The sequence below is a fragment of the Halichoerus grypus genome, chromosome 3 (assembly GCF_964656455.1).
Source record: "Halichoerus grypus chromosome 3, mHalGry1.hap1.1, whole genome shotgun sequence".
In the NCBI taxonomy this organism is placed as follows: domain Eukaryota; kingdom Metazoa; phylum Chordata; class Mammalia; order Carnivora; family Phocidae; genus Halichoerus; species Halichoerus grypus.
Genome location: NC_135714.1, coordinates 71,564,099 through 71,583,596, shown reverse-complemented (window position 1 = coordinate 71,583,596; position 19,498 = coordinate 71,564,099). Strand labels below are relative to the sequence as shown.

The window sequence follows — 19,498 nt, the reverse complement described above, 5'->3', positions numbered from 1 at the left end:
CAAAGAATTAGAGAGGAAACTGGCTTCTGTCAAATTTGCCACATCTGGCTGGTTTTACTAGCAAATCTTCTAAAATTCAGACTCTCCTTTTACAACCCAAAAATGTTTCTGCCAAGCAACAAATAATAGGATGCGAGTCCACAGTGGGGAAATGCTAGCTCCTTATTATTTTTTTCGTATGTCTTTTGGTCACTAAACTATCAGTTGTTTATCTTGCACAATAATATTTCACCACATGTCATGTGTTGACAATTAGGATGTGCCTTAACCTCATCTGCAACACATTTAATGGATACATTTTGTATTTAAAAAGGTATTCCATGTGTTCCAGTCCTGAATTTTATCGTTTCACACGTGAGATTATACAAGCCACTCCATTTCTACTCCTCAGACTTACCTGCAGCTGTTGTTGAACTCTTGTTGAAGTATAAACCTAAATACAGAAAGAAGCGCAAATTGTAAATATGTATCTTGATGCACTTTCACAAAGTAAACGAGTCCAGGTAACTAGCATCTAGACCAAGAAATAAATGTTGCTCATCCTCCAGAAGCCCTGCTCCTTGTCCCCTTCCAGTCAATACCATGACCTCCACTCCATGAAGGAAAACCGTTATCTTGACTCTAAAGCTGTAAATTCTCTTTGCTTATTTCTGAACTTACGTAAGTGGAATCTTACAGTACATATTCTGTAGTGTCTGGCCTATTTTACTTGGCTGTCTTTTTGTGAGATTAATTTATGATGTCGCCTGTAGCTGTGGCCCATTCATCCTCATTGCTGTGCAGTATTCAGTTTGGGCAACATACCCGTTCTGTTGCCGGGCATACGGGCGGTTTCCAGTTTATGATTGTTACAGGTCGTGCTGCTGCGGGCATTATTCGGTGTGTCTTTTGGTGAGCTAGCGGCCATACTTGGTTGTTGTTTTTTTTATACTTAAGAGCGGAACTGAGGAGTCACATGCTTAGCTTTAGTTGGACAACTGCCAAATTGTTGTCCAGAGTGTTCCACAAGCAGCAGTGAAAGAGTTCCAGTTCTTCAGCATTCTTGCTGACACTTGACACGATCTGTTGTCTCATGTTAGCCTTTGCAGTAGGCGTGTCTAGTAGTAACACCTATGGTTTGATCCTCAGTCTTTCTGACGTAAAATAATTCCTGTGTTCCCTTTCATTTTGGACAGTCATCTTCTATGAAATACCAGTTTTAAAACTCCTTTTGATATGGTAGCTAGCCATAGGAAAATGCCATCTGCCTTTCAATATTGTGATGTTCGGGAGAAATAGAAAAGATTATTATTATTGCTGTTCATAGAAAATAAGTCCACAAGATGTTTCTGCATAATGGCAGTATCCTATCCTGGCACGTGAAGTTCGTCCAAAGATCACTTGTTGACCACTTTGAGAAAGGCAAATATAAAAGGTTACAAAGGAATAATCCATTCGTGCATAACCCACAGTTGTCTGCAAAGTTGAAGACCCAACAGGCCCATAATACCATTTGCCCTTCCTTACGTCTGTAACTCTTGCCTTATGTGCCCAGTGGAAATAAAGTGCAGAAGACAAACCGCAAACTTGAAACAAAGACTCTTCATCTCTTTTGGCATTTAAGTAAAGAAGGGAAATGTGTGCATACCTATACACTTTGCATACATGTTTATGTTTGAAATATCCTCTCACTTCGCAGATACTGTGGAATGTTTCCATTATGTCAGGCACTGAAACAGTTTCCAGGGACACAAAAACACATGCTCCTGCTCTCAAGGAGCTTACAGTGTTGAAGAGGAGACAGATGCGCCAACAAATAGTTACTATAGAGTATAAAATGTGTCATCTACTGGGGCTGCTATAACAAAATACCATACACAAGGGCCTTATAAACAACAGACATTTATTTGTCACAGTTCTGGAGGCTGGAAGTCCAAGATCAAGGCGCTGATGGATTCAGTGTCTGGTGAGGGCCCTTTCCTGGTTCCCAGACAGCCATTTTCTTACTGTCCTCACATGGCAGAAGGGGCCAGGGAGCTCTCGGGGGTAGTGCCCTTCTATAAGAGCACTACTCCTGTTCATGAGGGCTCCACCCCCATGACCTAATCACCTGCCAAAGCCCCCACTGCCTGATAACATCACATGGGGAACCAGGTTGGAGTGGACTCACACATTCCATCGCCAGCAAAGCATGTGTGAAGTTACGCAGTATACACAGGTTGCAGTAGGTGACACAGAGGTGTGTGAGCAGGTGTGTGAGCGGGGGATGTTGGAAGAAGGCTGCATGGGGGGAGGTGGCTCATGATCTGCAATCTTCCAAACCAAGGAGCAGAGAGGAGGCCGTTCCAGGGCATACAGAACTAGACAAAGAGGTATGAGACAACCTGGTTTATCTCTGGAGCTTGAGGTATGACAGGAAGGAGAAGAGGCAGCAGATGATGAAGGGCTTCTAGTACAATCCCAGGGAGTTGGGCCTGATTCCTCCCCACTGCCTGTAGACGCAGTCCTTTATACGTCTGTGAGCATTCTGCCAGATTTTAAGGCACTGGACATGAGTCCGTCCATGCAGTCTATCAGCAGATGTTTCTCGAAAACCTACTGTTTGCCAGAATCTTATCCTTAAAAACAAAACAATTTCATGGGGGAGAAAGACTTGTTAAAAAAAAAAAAAAATCTGATTACAGAGCTGCACAGTATTATCACAAAAATACATGCTTTCTTCTCTCCTGGATCTGGAAAATAGGAAGTCACTTTGGATAGTTTTAAACAGGGAGCCAGTCATGGTCATAGCTTTGATTTAAGAAAAGCAATCCTGCTGATGGAGTGATTCCCAAAGATCTGCCGTTGAAGTAGATATTTTAAACATTCACTGACTAACTACTATCAGCTTAAATAAGTTTTGCAAGAATGGCGAGAGTGGAGTTGAATCATCTGTATTTCCTCCAGGCCCAGAGCATGCTTGAGCAGCTGATAGCGGGACTACCAGAGGCAGCTTCTTAGCTCTGATGCTCTTGTTTTCAGGTGACCAAGAATGAACGTCAGGTAATGAAGCCACTGTATGACAGATACCGGCTGGTCAAGCAGATCCTGTCCCGAGCCAACACCATACCCATCATCGTGAGTACAGCGCCTTTCTGCGGTTGACCGCCTGTGGGATGGGCCCTGGTGCTATTGACAGAGCCCCACCCTGCCTTCTCACTGAGGAGTAGTCTGTAATAGTTGAACCTGTCATGAATCTATGGCTCATAAGCTTGGTGAATGAAGAATGTATCAAAGACTTCGGAGACTACAGTTGCCCCAGATGAGCAAATCTGAAGCAGCTAGAGTTTTGTTTTATTTTGAGCAACGTGCTTTGACGTATCCGCCCCTCTGACTTGTGCTGGGCTCACTGCCCTACCCTTTCCTCGGGAGACGGAGCACCAGCACCCCGGGGCTGTGTTTTCTCCAGGCCCCTCCAGGCCAGAGGCCCGTCCGGTCCCAAGTCTTCTCTCTCCCTCCAAGAGACGGATAGCCCCGGTGGGAATCCTATCCAGGAAGAGATCCTCTAAGGAGCTCCAGAGAGCCGCCTCTCTTTGGAGGCTATCGAGAAGCTAAGGTGGAAGAAAAGGGAGGGAGGCTAGTGTCTGTGGGGCTGCTCTCAGTGGCCACCGTCATCTGACTGACACATAGCTGCTTCTGGCCTCTGAATTTTGATTTTGTCCAGAGTAGGGACCAGCAGCTTGCCTTCAGGCACTGGCCAACTCGCCCTCCTCCCGTACTCCAGTATTTCCACCCAGCTTGTGAGTGAGCCTTACTGCCCTCTCACCTCCTGGGGGAGCCTTTGCCTCTGGCCCAGTGCTGTCCTCTCTGGGAGCACTGGGGGCTTTCTCTGCTGACTTTTAAACTTTCTAATAAACAGACACAGCCTTGCTTTTATGTTGTTATTAAGATGCATGTCATCTTAGCTGCTGCTCTTCGGTTCCTGCTTTAAATCTCCTTGTTTGTTTGTTTCTTTCTTTTCTTTTTTAAAAAAAATTTTCTTTTTGGGGTGCCTGGGTGGCTCAGTCAGTTAAGCATCTGCCTTCGGCTTAGGTCATGATCCCGGGGTCCTGGGATGGAGCCCCGCGTCATGTTCCCTGCTCAGAGGGAGTCTGCTTCTCCCTCTCCCTCTGCAGCTCCCTCTGCTGTTCCCCTGCTTGTGCTCTCTCACTCTCTCAAATAAATAGATAAAATCTTAAAAAAAAGATTTTTTTTTTAAGCAATCTCTACACCTAACATGAGGCTCAAACTCACAACCCCAAGATCAAGAGCTGCATCTCCAATGACGGAGCCAGTCAGGCGCCCCTCCTTGTTTATTTCTAAGATATGATCTTTGTATTTCTTTTAACAGTGTATCTGTCCCTCAGAATGAGGGAGGTTCCAGACTTCAGGCAGGTGTGTTAGAAGAAAGCAACTTCTCTAGAAATTTTTCACAGAATAAATTAGTAAACTAACCAAGGAAAGGATTCAATCTAAGCAATCCTTTCCTTCTCCAGTTACGAGCTCCAAGTGCCCCTCAATAAGTGTTCCTAAATAAGGAGAATTACAGCAGGGAGGCCACGCAACCTCTGAAGCCCCTGAGGAGCTTATGGTGTTATGCTTGAGGCTTATAGCGGTTCCCGGGTTCTCGTTCCTGCTGTCATCGGTTGGGGGGGGGGGGCAGGGCAGGCCAGTGCCTCTCCTCGGGCTCCTTCTGCGTTCGGTTGGCGTGCTCATGTGCTGTTCTTGCTCTCCTGCAGCCTCCTTGGCTTGGGGCTGTGGGCTCTGGAGTGAAGCAGCACGTCGGACGAGAACTTTGGTTGCCCCTGGTTTTCCTGGGAGTGTTTGGCGGGGAGGGGCTAGGGTATATAGTTCAAAGTCAGTGATGAATCCTCGGGCATTGGAGGAGGCAGAGGCCTGGAGGGCAAGGGAGAGGGGTTCACGATGTAACCACCTTGTCCACACCTGTCACAGGGATCGCCCTCCAGCAAGCGGAGAAGCCCTTTGCTGCAGCCAATTATCGAGGGCGAAACGGCTTCCTTCTTCAAGGAGATAAAGGTGAAAACCTCCCGCCGCCAACCTCTCCCAAATTGGCTTCCATTCTCTCCCCGCCTCCCCTACTCCTGTGGATGCAGGTGGGGGGGGGGGCGCGGCGCTGGGGCCCGGGTGCTGGTTTCCCGTGCTGTTTCCTCAAAATCATCAGCTGCTCCTAACCAACCACCAACGGTCCCCTCTTACTGATACGAGGGCCGAGCTGATCTCCTGAGTTTCTTCTCATTCCCCTGCTTTTTTGTTACTTGTTGTTTGTTTTGTTTTCATTTTGCTTTCAGGGATTTGGGCGGGGGTGGGGGTGGTTCACAATATTTTTTGTTTGTTTTCCTCTGTTTGGGATGAATTTTCTGTATTCCAGAATCTTTTTCAATGAACTCATTGGGTAACTTTCCCAAAAATCTTATTTACTGAGTTTCTAGAAAGCCCGGCATTAACAAAGGCAATCTAGATAGCACACAACAAAAAAACTATCATTTTGCAGCCCGGTATCTTCCTTGTCTTTGCCTGATTTGCTGGTGCAGTCTCACCCACTCCTCCTGCCTTTTGCCTTTCCCCTCAGGGCTAAGTTAATAACCTGCTCCTGAGCTGTGAATACAGTGCCGTCGCCAGCAGCCGCTGGAATCAATGCTCTGGTTTTTTACCGCAGTAGTAATTATGGGTTTTATACAGGTAATCCTTGTCCTCGGTGGCCACTTTTGTTCGAGTGGGAAGTAGACTCTGCTCCCAGGTCTGCGTGTCTCTGTAGGGACCTACCTGGCCTGGACCACCATCAGCCTCTTTCACAGTTTTGTTTCTAGACGACTGAATGAACTGGACTGCCTTCTACAGGGCTCTAGAAATGAAAAATCAGATTCTTTTTTTTTTTTTTTTAAATCAGTGATTGTTTGTTAGCAATTGGAGTTTCACTTCTCATATTTCTGGGAAAGCCCGAAGCCTGGGGTGGCATTTATCTACTGTAGCTAGGAATGGTATCGCAGAACACGAGGGCCTCGTTCCCACGAGGGACACCAGTTGGGGACCGCTCCATTGTCCTGCCTGGTCCTCATCACTGTGACTGGTCTTCGATCCTATTTATTCTTGTCCTTTTCTTAGTTCTTAGGGGCCTTCAATATTTCATATACCTAATTTTAAGGTATTAGGCAATGATTATGCTCACTATTCGTATTATTTTACCTAGAACTTGTTTTATAAAAATGCTCTAGACATAACAATTAGGCAAATATGCTCTATTATATTTTGAAAATTGGAGCTATTTTCTTATAATAAGACTGGATGTTGATGAAAGAAGACAAATTTTGTCTGGCTGGTAATTTCACATGAGAATGAAGTCACCGTAATTGAAGAAATTTGGGCAATTGTGTGTATTGAAAATGAGCATTTCTCTTAGAAGCATGCAATAGAACTGTTACTAGATAAAAATGTGTTCTTTAACACATCCAAAATATGACAATAAATAATTGCCTCATTAAACGAATGGAAGATATATTTAATGATGCACTTTTTAAAAGAGGGCATTCTTCCAAATCTTCTTGTTCGGCTCAGTTTATTTTCTTCACAAGTATATTTTGGCCATGGCTCTTCTTCTGGCCCGCGTGGTGGTCAAAATTTCAGATAATTTTGCAATGCTTACATTGCTTTTGTAAACAGTGTTGTCTTTTAGTTCATTTTATTCCAACTGGCTGGGCTTATTAGCATGTGTTTGGACTGTACTAATTCTTGGCAATTCTGATACAATTTAGAACTTGATGTGGGTACAGATCAAAAGATTGTATCAAGGTGGTTTCCTTAAAAGCCATCCATGGTTTTAAATGCTTATGGTAGGAAACCAGCTGTGTGTGAAATAGAACCAGCTCAGGTTCTGAAGCCCTAGAACTTCCATCCCCCAAATCCTAGAGATAGTCTAGTCAATTCTCCTATCCAACCTAAGAATTTCCTTTAGAACTTACCTGACAGAATAGAGACACTATCCCTTTAAGAAGTGATTCTATCCTCAAGCTTGAAAAGCTTACGGCAATGGAGAAGGTCACTCATTCCATGGGCTAAGCATCAATAGGAACTAAAAACTTATATTACTAGTTTTATCATTATCATGAGAATACTAAGAGACAATAATAATTACATAATATGCAGTTTCAGAATGTATAAGTTTGATAAGTATAAAGATAAAAATTACAATATTCATAGTTATTACTGATGTATTGCTTTCTACATAATAGGCTTAGTGTTGCCTCTTGGAACAACATGGAGTGAGCGTAACTGCTGCTTCCTTGAGAGCCCTTCATACCTTTACAGTCACCTGCCCTGTCCACTCTCACCCACGGCCTGTGGAAGTTTGTTCTCCAAGTTCTTCTTCCTATTCCTCATGTGATATTGGTCCCAGACCTTCCAGCAACCTCATGGTTCTGCTCTAATCACACCAGTTTGTCTATATCCCTCTGATACACTGATACCCAGAGAGGACTTCACCAGCAAGGTAGATAGTGGACCAAGGACTGGTCCTGATCTTTATCTGGACGGCCAGGGCCCTTTGTTCGACAAGTCTGTGCCTACGTGACTGTCTACGTGTTGTGAGTTCACTGTTCTCTTTCTAGGGCAGCACATGTCCAGCTTCCACGCTGTAGACATCTTGGGCCAGACAGCTTGCTGTCGTTGGGGGCCTCTGGCCACTGGATGCCCGTAGTGCCCGACAGCCACCCCCTTCCCAGCTGTGGTGACCAAACCTGTCTCCAGACCTTGCCAGGTCTGCTAGGGCCAGCATCACCCCCGGGTGAGAGCCACTCCCCATGGTCCCATCTCACTGCTGACTGATGCAACCCCTCGCTTCCCTTTCCGTGGATTGCTTGTCGTCTATGTCCAACTATTTTTTCTAACCTAAATTGTAGGACCTGGAATTTTTTGTCACACTTCTATTCCAGCCCCGTGAAATTGATGAAATCTAGATTTTTGTATTCCAACATACCAAATATCCATGCCTACTTTGTATGATCTGTGCATTTTGTGAATATGACTTTTGTGTCTTTTATCCAAGTGATTGATAAATATTGAGTAAGGCTGGGTCAGGTAAAGAACCTGCTGTAGACTCCCCTTCAGATTCACATCACTATTGCATCATCACTCCGCACAGATTTTCACAATCAGCTTTCTTTTCTTTTGTTTGTTTGAAGATTTTATTTTTTAAGTAATCTCTACATCGAACATGGGGCTTGAACTCAAAACTCCGAGACCAAGAGTCACATGTTCCAACTAAGACAGCCAGGTGCCCCATCAGCTTCCTTTCATAGATCAGCTCCCCTCATTAATTGTTGAAATCCAGATATTATGCCAGTCCTATCAAAAAAGGAAAAATGGTTCGTTTCCATCATTTGTTTTAAGGGATCCACTGTTGATCATGGACTCTTTTTCAATTGTTCATGTATTATCTATGTGTTCATTCCTTCTAGAATCTACCCAATATCCACAACAACTTGATGGTCATATAATTTGAAGATATAGTTTATCATTTCTTTTTTTTTTTTCCTATGACTTTTTACCACTTGCTGAGAATAGTTTTGTTTAGCCTCATCTTTAAATACATTGAGTTCTCACTATGGGCAAGACACATTCTCACATTTTTAAGTTCCCTTAAGACCTTGGCATGTAACTGATTAGGCCTAGACACCTGACTTTATTTCTTATCTGTCTTGGGATGTAATACTCTCTTCTAGTAATCTGTATTTTTCTTTTAAAGCTGTATTACTGGACTGTTTGACAGATGTTAATTAAGCACCTCCTATATGCAGGCATGCTAAGCTCTGGGGACAGCAGTGGACAGACAGGCCCAAATCCCTGCCTCCACGGACTTTATGGTCAGGTGGTTCCACCTGGTCTTCCTCATCCGGGGGGCGGGGCAGGAATGGGGGGGCAGAAGGTTGATCTGGAGCATCTCTCAGGTACACACCTTATCTCAAGCAATCCTTCTAAAAACTGCAGAGGGTGGGAACTGTTACTTCCTTTTACCAAAAAAAAAAAGAGAGAGAGAGAAACTTCTAAATTACTGATTTAAAAGTCACTTTTACTCTATACATTTAAAAATGTCTTTAATAATTTCAATTTTTAAAAATTAACCATGAGGCATTTATTCCAAGCAAAGAGACAGAAGATCTGAAGTCACAGCAGAGAGGATCTGGAAAAGCCACCTAGTTTTTACCAATTTTATCTTCATGCCTTCATCATAGTTTTGTACTGGTCCTTTGTTTTGTCTTGCCTGCTTGTTTATTTGTTTATCCACATTATCTCTCGTCAGAGGCACCATTATAAACAGAGCACACTTTATGGTGAGAAACCCCCCCGCAGGCAGTTTGCGCATTCGGACCTTGACCACCAGTGGTACCTGCACCTGCCTCCTGAGACTAACTTGCCGCCTGGGCGCTGGAAGCACTTCAGCTGACACTATACTTGCTGCTGTTCATGTAGCTGTGCTCTGAACCACTTTTTAAATTTTTCAGTTATTAGGATATTCTCGTCTGATCTGACTGTACATCTTAGCAGTAAATTGCTTCTTTTAAAATCTTCCATTCAGGGGCGCCTGGGTGGCTCAGTCGGTTGGGCGGCTGCCTTCGGCTCAGGTCATGATCCCAGGGTCCTGGGATCGAGCCCCGCATCGGGCTTCCTGCTCCATGGGAAGCCTGCTTCTCCCTCTCCCACTCCCCTGGCTTGTGTTCCCTCTCTCGCTGTGTCTCTCTCTGTCAAATAAATAAAATCTTTAAAAAAATTAAAAAATAAAATCTTCCATTCAGACCGATACGATTTCATCCTTAGACTTAAATTGGCACTAAGAAACTCTAATTTGACTTCATTGTTTTTCTAATTGCATTGCCAAGACAGACAGAAAATATCATGCTTTTCTTAGAATCTTGGATGCTGAAAAATACAGCCGTGGCCCTTGGAAATTCCTTAAAAAAAAACTTAAAAGAGTGTTAGGATTCCAATCATGGGAACATAAATGTTTTGATCCTCTCAAAACTTCCTAAAATTCTGTGCATCAGGAACCACAAAATATTTTATAATCATAACTCTTAAATAGAAAGGCTGTATTGTTCAATTTCTGAAGATGTTGACAGCTTAATAAAAAATATTTTCCGAGGTCCACAACTAATGGAATCCCTAAAGTGCTGATGGCTGGTAGTGGATTTTGTTATGTATTATCCCAGAGCTGGGAATATTGAGATTCTTCTGGGATTCAGTTGATTTCGGGTATAAATTATAACGGTGGTTCCTTCATACCCTCAGTCTTGACAATTGTTCATTGTGCTATACATAAATTTTTTTATGGTGTTATAGTTTTTGCCCCCACTGAGTAGCTGTGTTTAGTGTTGGTGTTATTTACCGTGTTCATATAGATATTCAATTAGATATCGATATAACATACATATGTGTTGCTAAGTGTAGATACAGAAGAAATCATATGGTGTCTGGATAATTAAGTGACCATTACCTGATACTTACAATGTAAGAGTGCCAGGAAAAGTAACTGGGTTTGTATCGGGGTTGCTGTGCATCTCCAGGAAGAAGACGAGGGTTCGGAGGACGATGGCAACATGAAGCCGGACTTCACGGTCACTCTGAAGACTGATTTCAGTGCCCGCTGCTTCCTGGACCAATTTGAAGATGATGCTGATGGGTTTATTTCCCCAATGGATGATAAAATCCCGTCAAAATGCAGCCAGGACACTGGGCTCTCCAACCTCCACGCTGCTTCAATGTAGGTCATTTCGGCGGTGGTGGTGAAATGTTTTGGTGAAAATACCATTCTTAAATATTTTAGCCTTTCTATTTAAATCAGTTGTCTGGCAGAACACAGGTGACTTAGCTGGGGGACATCCGTGTGGATAGAACAGTGACTTTTTTTTTTGGCTTCTGGCTCCGTGTTTTGTATTCTCCATCCCGTTACTGGAGGGAGCACATGAGATCTCGCAGGAATAGCCAGGTCTCTACGATGGCACTGAGTGGTTCTGTACTCCACAGTGCTTCATTTAACACGTACCAAGCTCTGATGTCCTCTTCCTTTCAAAGCAAAATACGATAAAGTGCCATGGGATTCCACAAGCCCTAAGGATTCATAAGTAGCAGGTGCTTTGCAGGAGCCCCGGGAGCTGTACCCGTCGTCGGGACGGTTGGCATTCAGAGGATGGAAAACCTCCATTTCTCCTGTCCCTCAGCTCCCTCAACAGCTCTTGCGTTTACACGCTTCCCACTGTCTCCACAACCCCTGTCGAGTTGCACATTCATTGTATTTATAACAATTCGATTTAACCCAATTTTCTTAAAATTTTTCTTCCCTTCTCAGACCAGAACTCTTGGAACACCTTCAGGAAATGAGAGAAGAAAAGAAAAGGATTCGAAAGAAACTGCGTGATTTTGAAGACAATTTTTTCAGACAAAATGGAAGGTAGCGCCTGTTTTCTTTGCCCTAACTCCTGCCCCTCCACACACACACACCTCTCTTTTTTTCCTATCAGATCTTTGCAGTGCCTCCCAAGTGGGAAGCCCTCTGCATCCTGCCTGCCTGTAGCCTAGTCCCTTGGAGGTTCACTGTGGGATGGGGAGGTTTGTGTGGTCCTTCAGCAAGAAATGCTCCGGGGATAGTCTCCAAGACTGATGTAAATTCAGCTAACATTTATACAACTAACCTGTCACCTCAAATTGTAATCTCAAATGAGCAGCTTGAAGCTATGTTTCCAGCCGATAGCACTGCTTTTTGGTTTTGGTTTGGGGTGGGGGAGTTGTCTTAATAGGCTAGAAGGAGAAATAAGGAAAGGGCAACTTTAAATCTTGGTGTTTTTAGGCTTATTTTAAAAGCAAAGGTGATCGTTGTCAAGTTTGAATGAAAAATGTGCAAGAAGCAGTAAGTCCACAAGACTGACAGGGTGCCTTTCTCGAGTGAGTTTCAAGACAGGAGGTAATCAACCTCGTAGAACATCATGCTAAGGAACAGCAAGCATCCCCTGTTTGCTGGTGACCGCACACAGTTCATACCAGTTTGCAGCGTGAGCCAAGGGCAGGACAGGGAAGAGATTTGCATCTCTTACGTTGGAGTTAAGTTTTAACACTTCAAAATAATTTTATTTTAATCCAAATTATTTAAATGGTGTAAATATAGTTTCTCTTTAAAAGATCCCCTTTTCATACTTCTCAAAAGTATTGGGAAATAAAAGCACCATAAACATTAACTTTGGCATTTAAAATGTGTTGTGTTCCAGTTTATTTCAATTAGTATATAAATTTATTTTTTAGCATCCCTAATGTGGATCTCTCTTATAGTGACTTTCTTAAGATTTATGAATTTTTATACCTGCATATTTGCTTTTCTTTCTCCATGCATTATAGGCTATTTAGAAAATATCAATAGGCAGACAAGAGAAATAATATGCAAAATAAGAATAATAACCAAAGACAAACCAGGATTAATGTCTGTTCTAGTCCATTCTTCTTTCTAAACATATTCTTGGTTTGTCTATCTTTTTTCTGTATAATTATAGTCACTTTATGCACAGATATCTTGTACATGAGGAACTATATAAAATGATGTAAACTTCACAAGTTTTAAGAAAGGATATCTGATGGGAATTTATAATCATTATGCAAGGTTGGGTTTTTTGTTTTTTTTTTAAGTTTTTATTTATTTAAGTAATCTCTACACCCAACATGGGGCTCAAACTCACGACCCCGAGATCAAGAGTCACATGCTCTTCCAACTGAGTCAGCCAAGTGCCTCATGATACAAGTTTAAGACTCTGACTTCAGACATCATTAAATCTGGTCCCCTTATTTCATATCTGAGGAGAGTGAAGTCCCTTGAAGAGCAGGGCGAGGGCAACTATCAGATTGCTCTTCCCTTCACTGCCCTGCACTGAGAAGCCATCTAGCACCCTTTACTTGAACAAGGCGGGGCATGAATAAAATCTGTTTTTTAGTTCATTGAACAAAATTAAATAAGCCCCATGCTATCTCCTTTCCTATATTTTCTCTTTAATAAGAAGAAAAGGAAGCCTGGTATTTGCATGTTTGATATGCTCATTTCAAAGTGAAATGAGAAGCAGGACTGCACTGCACAGTGGTTGAGAATGTAGACAGTAACACCATTTCATCACATCCTCGTGAGGGTTATACCAGGCCATGGGGACAGAGTACTTAGCACAGTGCTTGACCTGTAATAAGCCCTTGATTAATACTTGCACATATAAAAAGTATGCATATAAAATGACTCAGTAAGCTATAAAGGCTTATTAGTATTATGTGATCCAATTGCTGAATTCCAAGACTAATTTTATAGTAAGTAGGATATTAACTCTGTTTTTTTAAACCTATAAATTATGGGTATGCCAATTGCTAATTAGAAACTTAATGGTTCATTAGATGAAATATATAAAAGTGAAAAGGCATTAAGAGTAAATAAAGGATTTCAGTCTATAGAGACTCTTAATGTGCATTCATACATACCAGCAGCAGAGAGAAAAAAACGTCTACAGTTTTTAGTCCTTCATACCATTCTACAGGATGCCACATTAACTCTAAAAATTCAGTTGTGTGGTACTTTTGGGGGGAAGCGATCTTTCACTGCTTTTCTAACCCAGCTTCAGTCTTGATACCAAGTGACACTTGGGAACACCAATTCTGCAGGCTGATAAACTGCAGAGTTTCTACATGATAATTCACCTGATGAGCAGTATCATCTAGGAGAGACAGCCAATGATCCTCAGTCCCCTTTCCCTTTGTTTCCATTAGAAATGTCCAGAAGGAAGACCGCACTCCCATGGCTGAAGAATACAATGAATATAAGCACATAAAGGCAAAACTAAGGCTCTTGGAGGTGCTCATCAGCAAGAGAGACACTGATTCCAAGTCCGTGTGAGGGGGGCAGCCCCAGCCCGAGCAGAGGGGGCTGCTGAAGGCGCAGGCTGAACTGACCAGCTGCCTCCCCTAGTAAGGAGCAGCTCTGCACCAACTGGAAGGCAGCATGGAGCTGGACCTGCAGAGCACGTAGCCCTTCTGCCTCCGGGCCTGTGGGATCCGCTCCAGTTTCCAGCGCCGGCCTCAGAAACTGCCTGGATGGAAGAGGGCAACCTGCTTTGATTTAAGAATTTTGTAAGGGGAAGTCAAGATCCCACAGGCGCACGTAGACACTAGGGGAAGCTTCACTAACACTGGCAGTGATGAATCACTACACGGAGAGACACTCATCTACAGAGAATACACACTGTTCTTCCCTGGATGACTGAGAAACATGTCTAACTGGGATACGACCCAGCTCAGGACTTCCCTCTGGAGAGCGAACTTGCTACGCAGGTCCGAGTTCTCTTTGCACCCAGTAAAGTGGGAACGTGCGTCGGAGCCCTGTTTGCTGCCTTGGCCATTCTCGTGACCTTTCCTCACTCGCGCGAATTGTCCCCCTTCAGTTCTCAGGTAGACGGAAGCTGCGTCTGCCCAGCACGGCGGCGCAATCACCTGCTTGATGGTGTGTTGCTTCAAGACTTCCTCGGCTGACGAAGAATTTTGATTCTTGACCAGGACTGGATCATCTGCAGAGGACAGAGGGAATATAGCTGTATTCATGCTGATTTTTAAATCAGGCAACAGGGTGAAGAGCCTGGAAAATTCCTTCCTGAACATGGATTGCACTTGATCAGTCTCAGATTTTCGCATCCAACACTAAGCAAGACCAGTATGCTATGGCGTCCTGTTTGGGGCTTGGTTTCATTTTGGCTCTAGCCAAACATAAAGGATCTTGCTTAATTCTTAGCTTAAGTGTTGAGGATCATGAGAGAGAGAGAGCGAGCCTGTGTTCTAAGCCTTCTGAGTACTTACCAGAGTTTAAAGTTTTTTTTTTTTTTAAAGTAAACCCGCACTAAATCCCCTCACTGAGAGGTAAATGTAGCCCTCGGAACTCAGTCCAAGGTGGTATCTAAATCACACTATTTTCAAGATCATGTATAAAGAGAAAAATAATGGTGTGGGGTCACTTAGGATTATTTTTTCAGAGACTGTGTCACAAAGCTGTCTATATTAGACCTTTTGGGAAGACCAGGGAATTTAAAACACCAAATCATTCATCTCTTTACTGTGCTGATGTCCCCTTGTGATTTGTTGTTACTTTTTCACCTCTGTGTCTACATCGAGGAAAGTGAATTCTGTCTCTGCCTGTCCGTCCAAGGCCTATGTTGGCACTTTGTGGGGTGGAGCTTTGTGGGTTTGCGCTTTGTGGGATGCAGCTCAAGTGTCTGCACACCAGCCACCGGCTGCCAAGAGAGAACATCTCGGCAGGCTCTGCCTTTTGAAGATACTGTCGCAGGATGAGCAAGAGAGCAAGGCTGCCCTCCCATAGGTTTTGAGAGTTGCCTTCTTAAAGGGTACCATTTTGTTTGGTTTGATAAGAAGAGGAAAAGAAAGAGAACGTTAAACTCTACTGACCAGTTGCCAGTTTTGAAATGGGTTCTTGAGAAACTGGCCAGATTGGATTTCTAGCAGTGTTTTCCATGGCTGAAGTGAGGCAGAAGCTGTCAGTTGGAAATTGTTTTAAGTCGGGAGTCGGGGGAAAAGAATACCTTTAAGTTTGCTCTTAAAAATAATCATATAGAAGCATGAGCTGTGTGTTGGAAGTCCCCTGTGTTAATCCACACATTTAAAGACGGTACATAATCCTACAAATTTAAATGTACATGAATATATAGTTTGGTATTCTTTGCTCTACTGTTTACATTGCAGATCACTATAATTTCGAGGAGTTATATTATAAATAAAATGAAGCACTTTAGGATGTTTTCTATTTTTGAAATCTGAACATGAATCATTCACATGACCAAAAATTGTATTTTGTAAAAGAAATACATGTCTAGTCTGTCTTTTTTGAGTAATTATTCTCTTAAATAAGCTATAATATCAAATCATTACCAGTTAACCTTTAAAGCACATCTGTTTAAGAGTATTGTTTTGAAAATACTAATATGCTACAGAATTTTAAAAGAAAAAATGCTATATAAATGAGGAGCTACTAAATGTTTGAAATCTATTGTTTCTGCCAAAGGTAAATTAAGTAAAAGATTTATCCAGGACTCCCCATTCCAATTTGTATGATTGAATAAAAGAAAACACCAAGTTACAGTCAAATAAACTGCGTATGGAATGTCGTGTTCTCCTTTGTAATTTCTCATCTATATTAACTTCACAGAATGGCGCCCAGATTAAGGGCAGAAAAGCCCTGTTTACACTCGATCCTATTTGAAGCCATGGCGGTAGGTTCCAGCGCTGCCAGAAATGCTGAGGCAAATTTGTTTCCACAGCAACCATTTCTGCAGCCCAGGGTCTTGGGGCCCTAGAGGCAGCATCTTAATTGGCTTCACACAGAATACTCTGGACTGGGGTTTTTCCTTTGCTCTCTTGGGAATGTGTGTGTATTTATTAGCACACGCCAACAAAATAAATGTCGGGGGTTAGTTAATAACAATGATAAGTAAAGGTAAAGCATGAATAAACCTGATTGTATGACTATAAGAATTAGAAATAGCAGAGGCTTGTAATTTTCACAAGCATTTGCTTTTTGTGTGTTCAGTCTGGAGTAAACATTGAAATAGACGTTTATGTTCAGTCAGTATGGTATCATTACTGCATTTCATTTCTGAATCATTCAGTTTGAATTTCGCTTTTCAGACATGTATGTGCAAGGTTTAGGAGAAGGGCCTGCTTAGAAGTTTTTCAGACGGCTCATTTGTCTTGTACCTGTAGAAGCAAGCTCACACCACCTCGGTGATCTCCCTGAATTCAGGGGAAATTTCCATGGAAGACCAAACCAAATTTCAAACTGGAGAACTGATTTTTTTTTTAATTGCTAGCTATAATGCATCGAGAGCTAAAAATTAGATTTCTTCCCTCTAGTTGCCAGTTTGAAGTCAAAAGCTAATTATTCATTGCCTAGGCGGGGATCAGCCACGTCTCTATTTGTAATGTTAGTGTAATTTTTGCTTTGTCTCCTTCTGATGCAATGCTTGCGTGGTGGCAGAAGAGGGCTGTTGCAGGGTGCGCCTGCTCCCAGGTGTGGCATTTCTAGCCCTGGACAAATGTCGCAAGGCTGTGTTGAAATCATAAATATTGTACTGAGCTGTCCTGAGGCGAGCAGTCTTGGAGCCTCTGAGGGCTGAGCATTTGTGAATGTGGTTGAGCTTGGAATTCCTAATAAGGTGACTATTTAGGTTTATAAAATAGGGGCCGCCGTGGTACCGATTACGTTGGTTCTTTCTGCAACTTCCTATTCCTCAGCAGACAGAACTGGGCCCAGTATACAGAAATGGTCAGATCTACAAGAAAAATCAGATTTCAGTTTGTTGATTAACCTTTTCAAAGAGATTCTTAATCTGATAGTGAAGATGCCACTTTTCTTAACCTTACTACTTTTGATGGTATATTTACAGTCGAATGCCATAAACTGTCAATAGCCTTATGAAACATTGGCTGTAGTCTAAATTCTGTCTTGCATTCAAGAAGGATCTTCCCGACACACTGCTTCCTGGAGGGTTTTTTTCACCCCTCAGTGGAGAGAGGTGGTTTCTGCACCAAGACCAACACCTCCTTTATGTTCTTTTCCTGTATCCACTCGGGTACATCAATAGGGAGAGACAAAACCGTACTCAAGTGTGAAGCTCGTATGTGTGGCGGAACTCACAATGTGCTTTCTTTCCTTTTATTCCCTTGCTTTTATTTTTTCTCCACTTGACCCTCAAAATGTACTGAAGAGTACATTTTGTCATAAGACTAGCCAAACATATTTTCAGATGTTTATTCAGATTGTGCATCCTAACACTTCACATGGGCAGCGCGGCAAGCTCCCGACAAGAGTGACGTGTGTGGCAGGCGCGGCGTGGTGGCACTGGCCCGTTGTGCCCCTGTGGGCATCTGCATTCCTCTCCTGTGATCCTTCATAATAGGAGTGTGGACATCAGCTGAGATCATTACAGATCGACACAAACGTGTATGTAAAATGAAATATGTACATCTCCAAGTTCCTATGGCTGAGACGTTGCAGTTTTGTCTCCAGGGACTCTCATTCTGCCTGGAATCCGCTCTGTTGTGCTCATGCGCGTGGCTTGAGAAATCGAGAAATTGGTGCGGCAGATCCGCTTCTCAGTCTGAAAGCACCTATACATACTGTCCTGAAAATCTCCAAGAGTAGATACAATTTCAGTTAATAATATGGGCCCAGAACAATGTTTACACGACATGTAAGCAGAACGTATTTGAAATTACAGTTGTCCTTTTTTGAAATGTAAACTGAATGAAAAATGTTGTGTACATTTCTGTACATGACTGTATTTTGTATAAACGTAAATAAAATATTTTTAACTGTGAATGTTGGGAAATTTTTGACAGAGTCAGGAACGTATGACTGAGCTGCCTGTGGGGTCTGACCTCTCCTTTAGGTAAGGAATCACTGCTGTTCCCTGAGCTACCCAGCAGCCTCATGAGGATTAAGTTTTGTTATTCTGTCTCCAAAGAGGTGAAGCAAACTCATTACAAATTAGGCATTCCCATGGTTCTAGGTAGAAAAATGGGCTTATGCTCTAGGCTCAGCTACCTTAAAAAAAATGCTTGGGACGCCTGGGTGGCTCAGTCGTTAGGCGTCTGCCTTTGGCTGAGGACATGATCCCAGGGTCCTGGGATCGAGCCCCGCATCGGGCTCCCTGCTATGCGGGAAGCCTGCTTCTCCCTCTCCCACTCCCCCTGCTTGTGTTCCTGCTCTCGCTATCTCTCTGTCAAATAAATAAATAAAATCTTTAAAAATAATAATAATAATGAGGGCCGCCTGGGTGGCTCAGTCATTAAGTGTCTGCCTTCAGCTCAGGTCATGATCTCAGGGTCCTGGGATCGAGCCCCACATTGGGCTCCCTGCTTGGCGGGAAGCCTGCTTCTCCCTCTCCCGCTCCACCTGCTTGTGTTCCCTCTCTCGCTGTCTCTCTCAATGTCAAATAAATAAATAAAATCTTTTAAGAAAATGCAAAGTAATCCATACTGACAGAAAGTGGATGGATTCGGGATGGAAGGATTAGAAAAAGGCACAAGGAGAGTGGATGCATACATTCACTATTTTAATGAGGTGATGAGTTCACGGATGTATACATGTGTGAAAACTAAGCACTTAAAAAAAATAAAATTAAAAGGATTCATAGAAGGGGCTGAAGGGGTGCAGAAACAAAGGCATTAAGCCAAAGGAAAAAAAAAAAAAAAACCTTGTTTATTTCCAAAGTGTCTGAGGCCATTATAGTAAATACATTAGCCACTTACGACTCTGAAGCTAATAAGGCCAGCAGAGAACTATGACTCGGAAGAAAAGGCACATTTCAGTTTAAAGGGAGCATGTCTCCCTCTGCGGCTCCTGCCACAGGCCAGGCCCTGATGCTCGCAGGCTCCAGAGTAAGGTTAGCAGAGGCCCCTGCCCCAGCTCGCA

At 43.0% G+C, this 19,498-nt stretch overlaps 1 protein-coding gene across 7 annotated transcripts in view; it reads left to right on the top strand.

Moving 5' to 3' along the window:
- FAM13A (family with sequence similarity 13 member A) overlaps window positions 1-16,186 on the top strand; it is a 363,045-nt gene extending 346,859 nt beyond the window's left edge. For all 7 annotated transcript variants that reach the window (XM_078068955.1, XM_078068954.1, XM_078068953.1 and 4 more), the window contains 5 exons: window positions 3,001-3,096; window positions 4,951-5,034; window positions 10,572-10,768; window positions 11,354-11,455; window positions 13,792-16,186. In XM_078068955.1, coding sequence (XP_077925081.1) covers window positions 3,001-3,096; window positions 4,951-5,034; window positions 10,572-10,768; window positions 11,354-11,455; window positions 13,792-13,918 — 606 coding nt within the window. In that variant the 3' untranslated portion in view covers window positions 13,919-16,186. The remainder of the gene's footprint in view (window positions 1-3,000; window positions 3,097-4,950; window positions 5,035-10,571; window positions 10,769-11,353; window positions 11,456-13,791) is intronic.
- The last annotated feature ends 3,312 nt before the right edge of the window (window positions 16,187-19,498 follow it).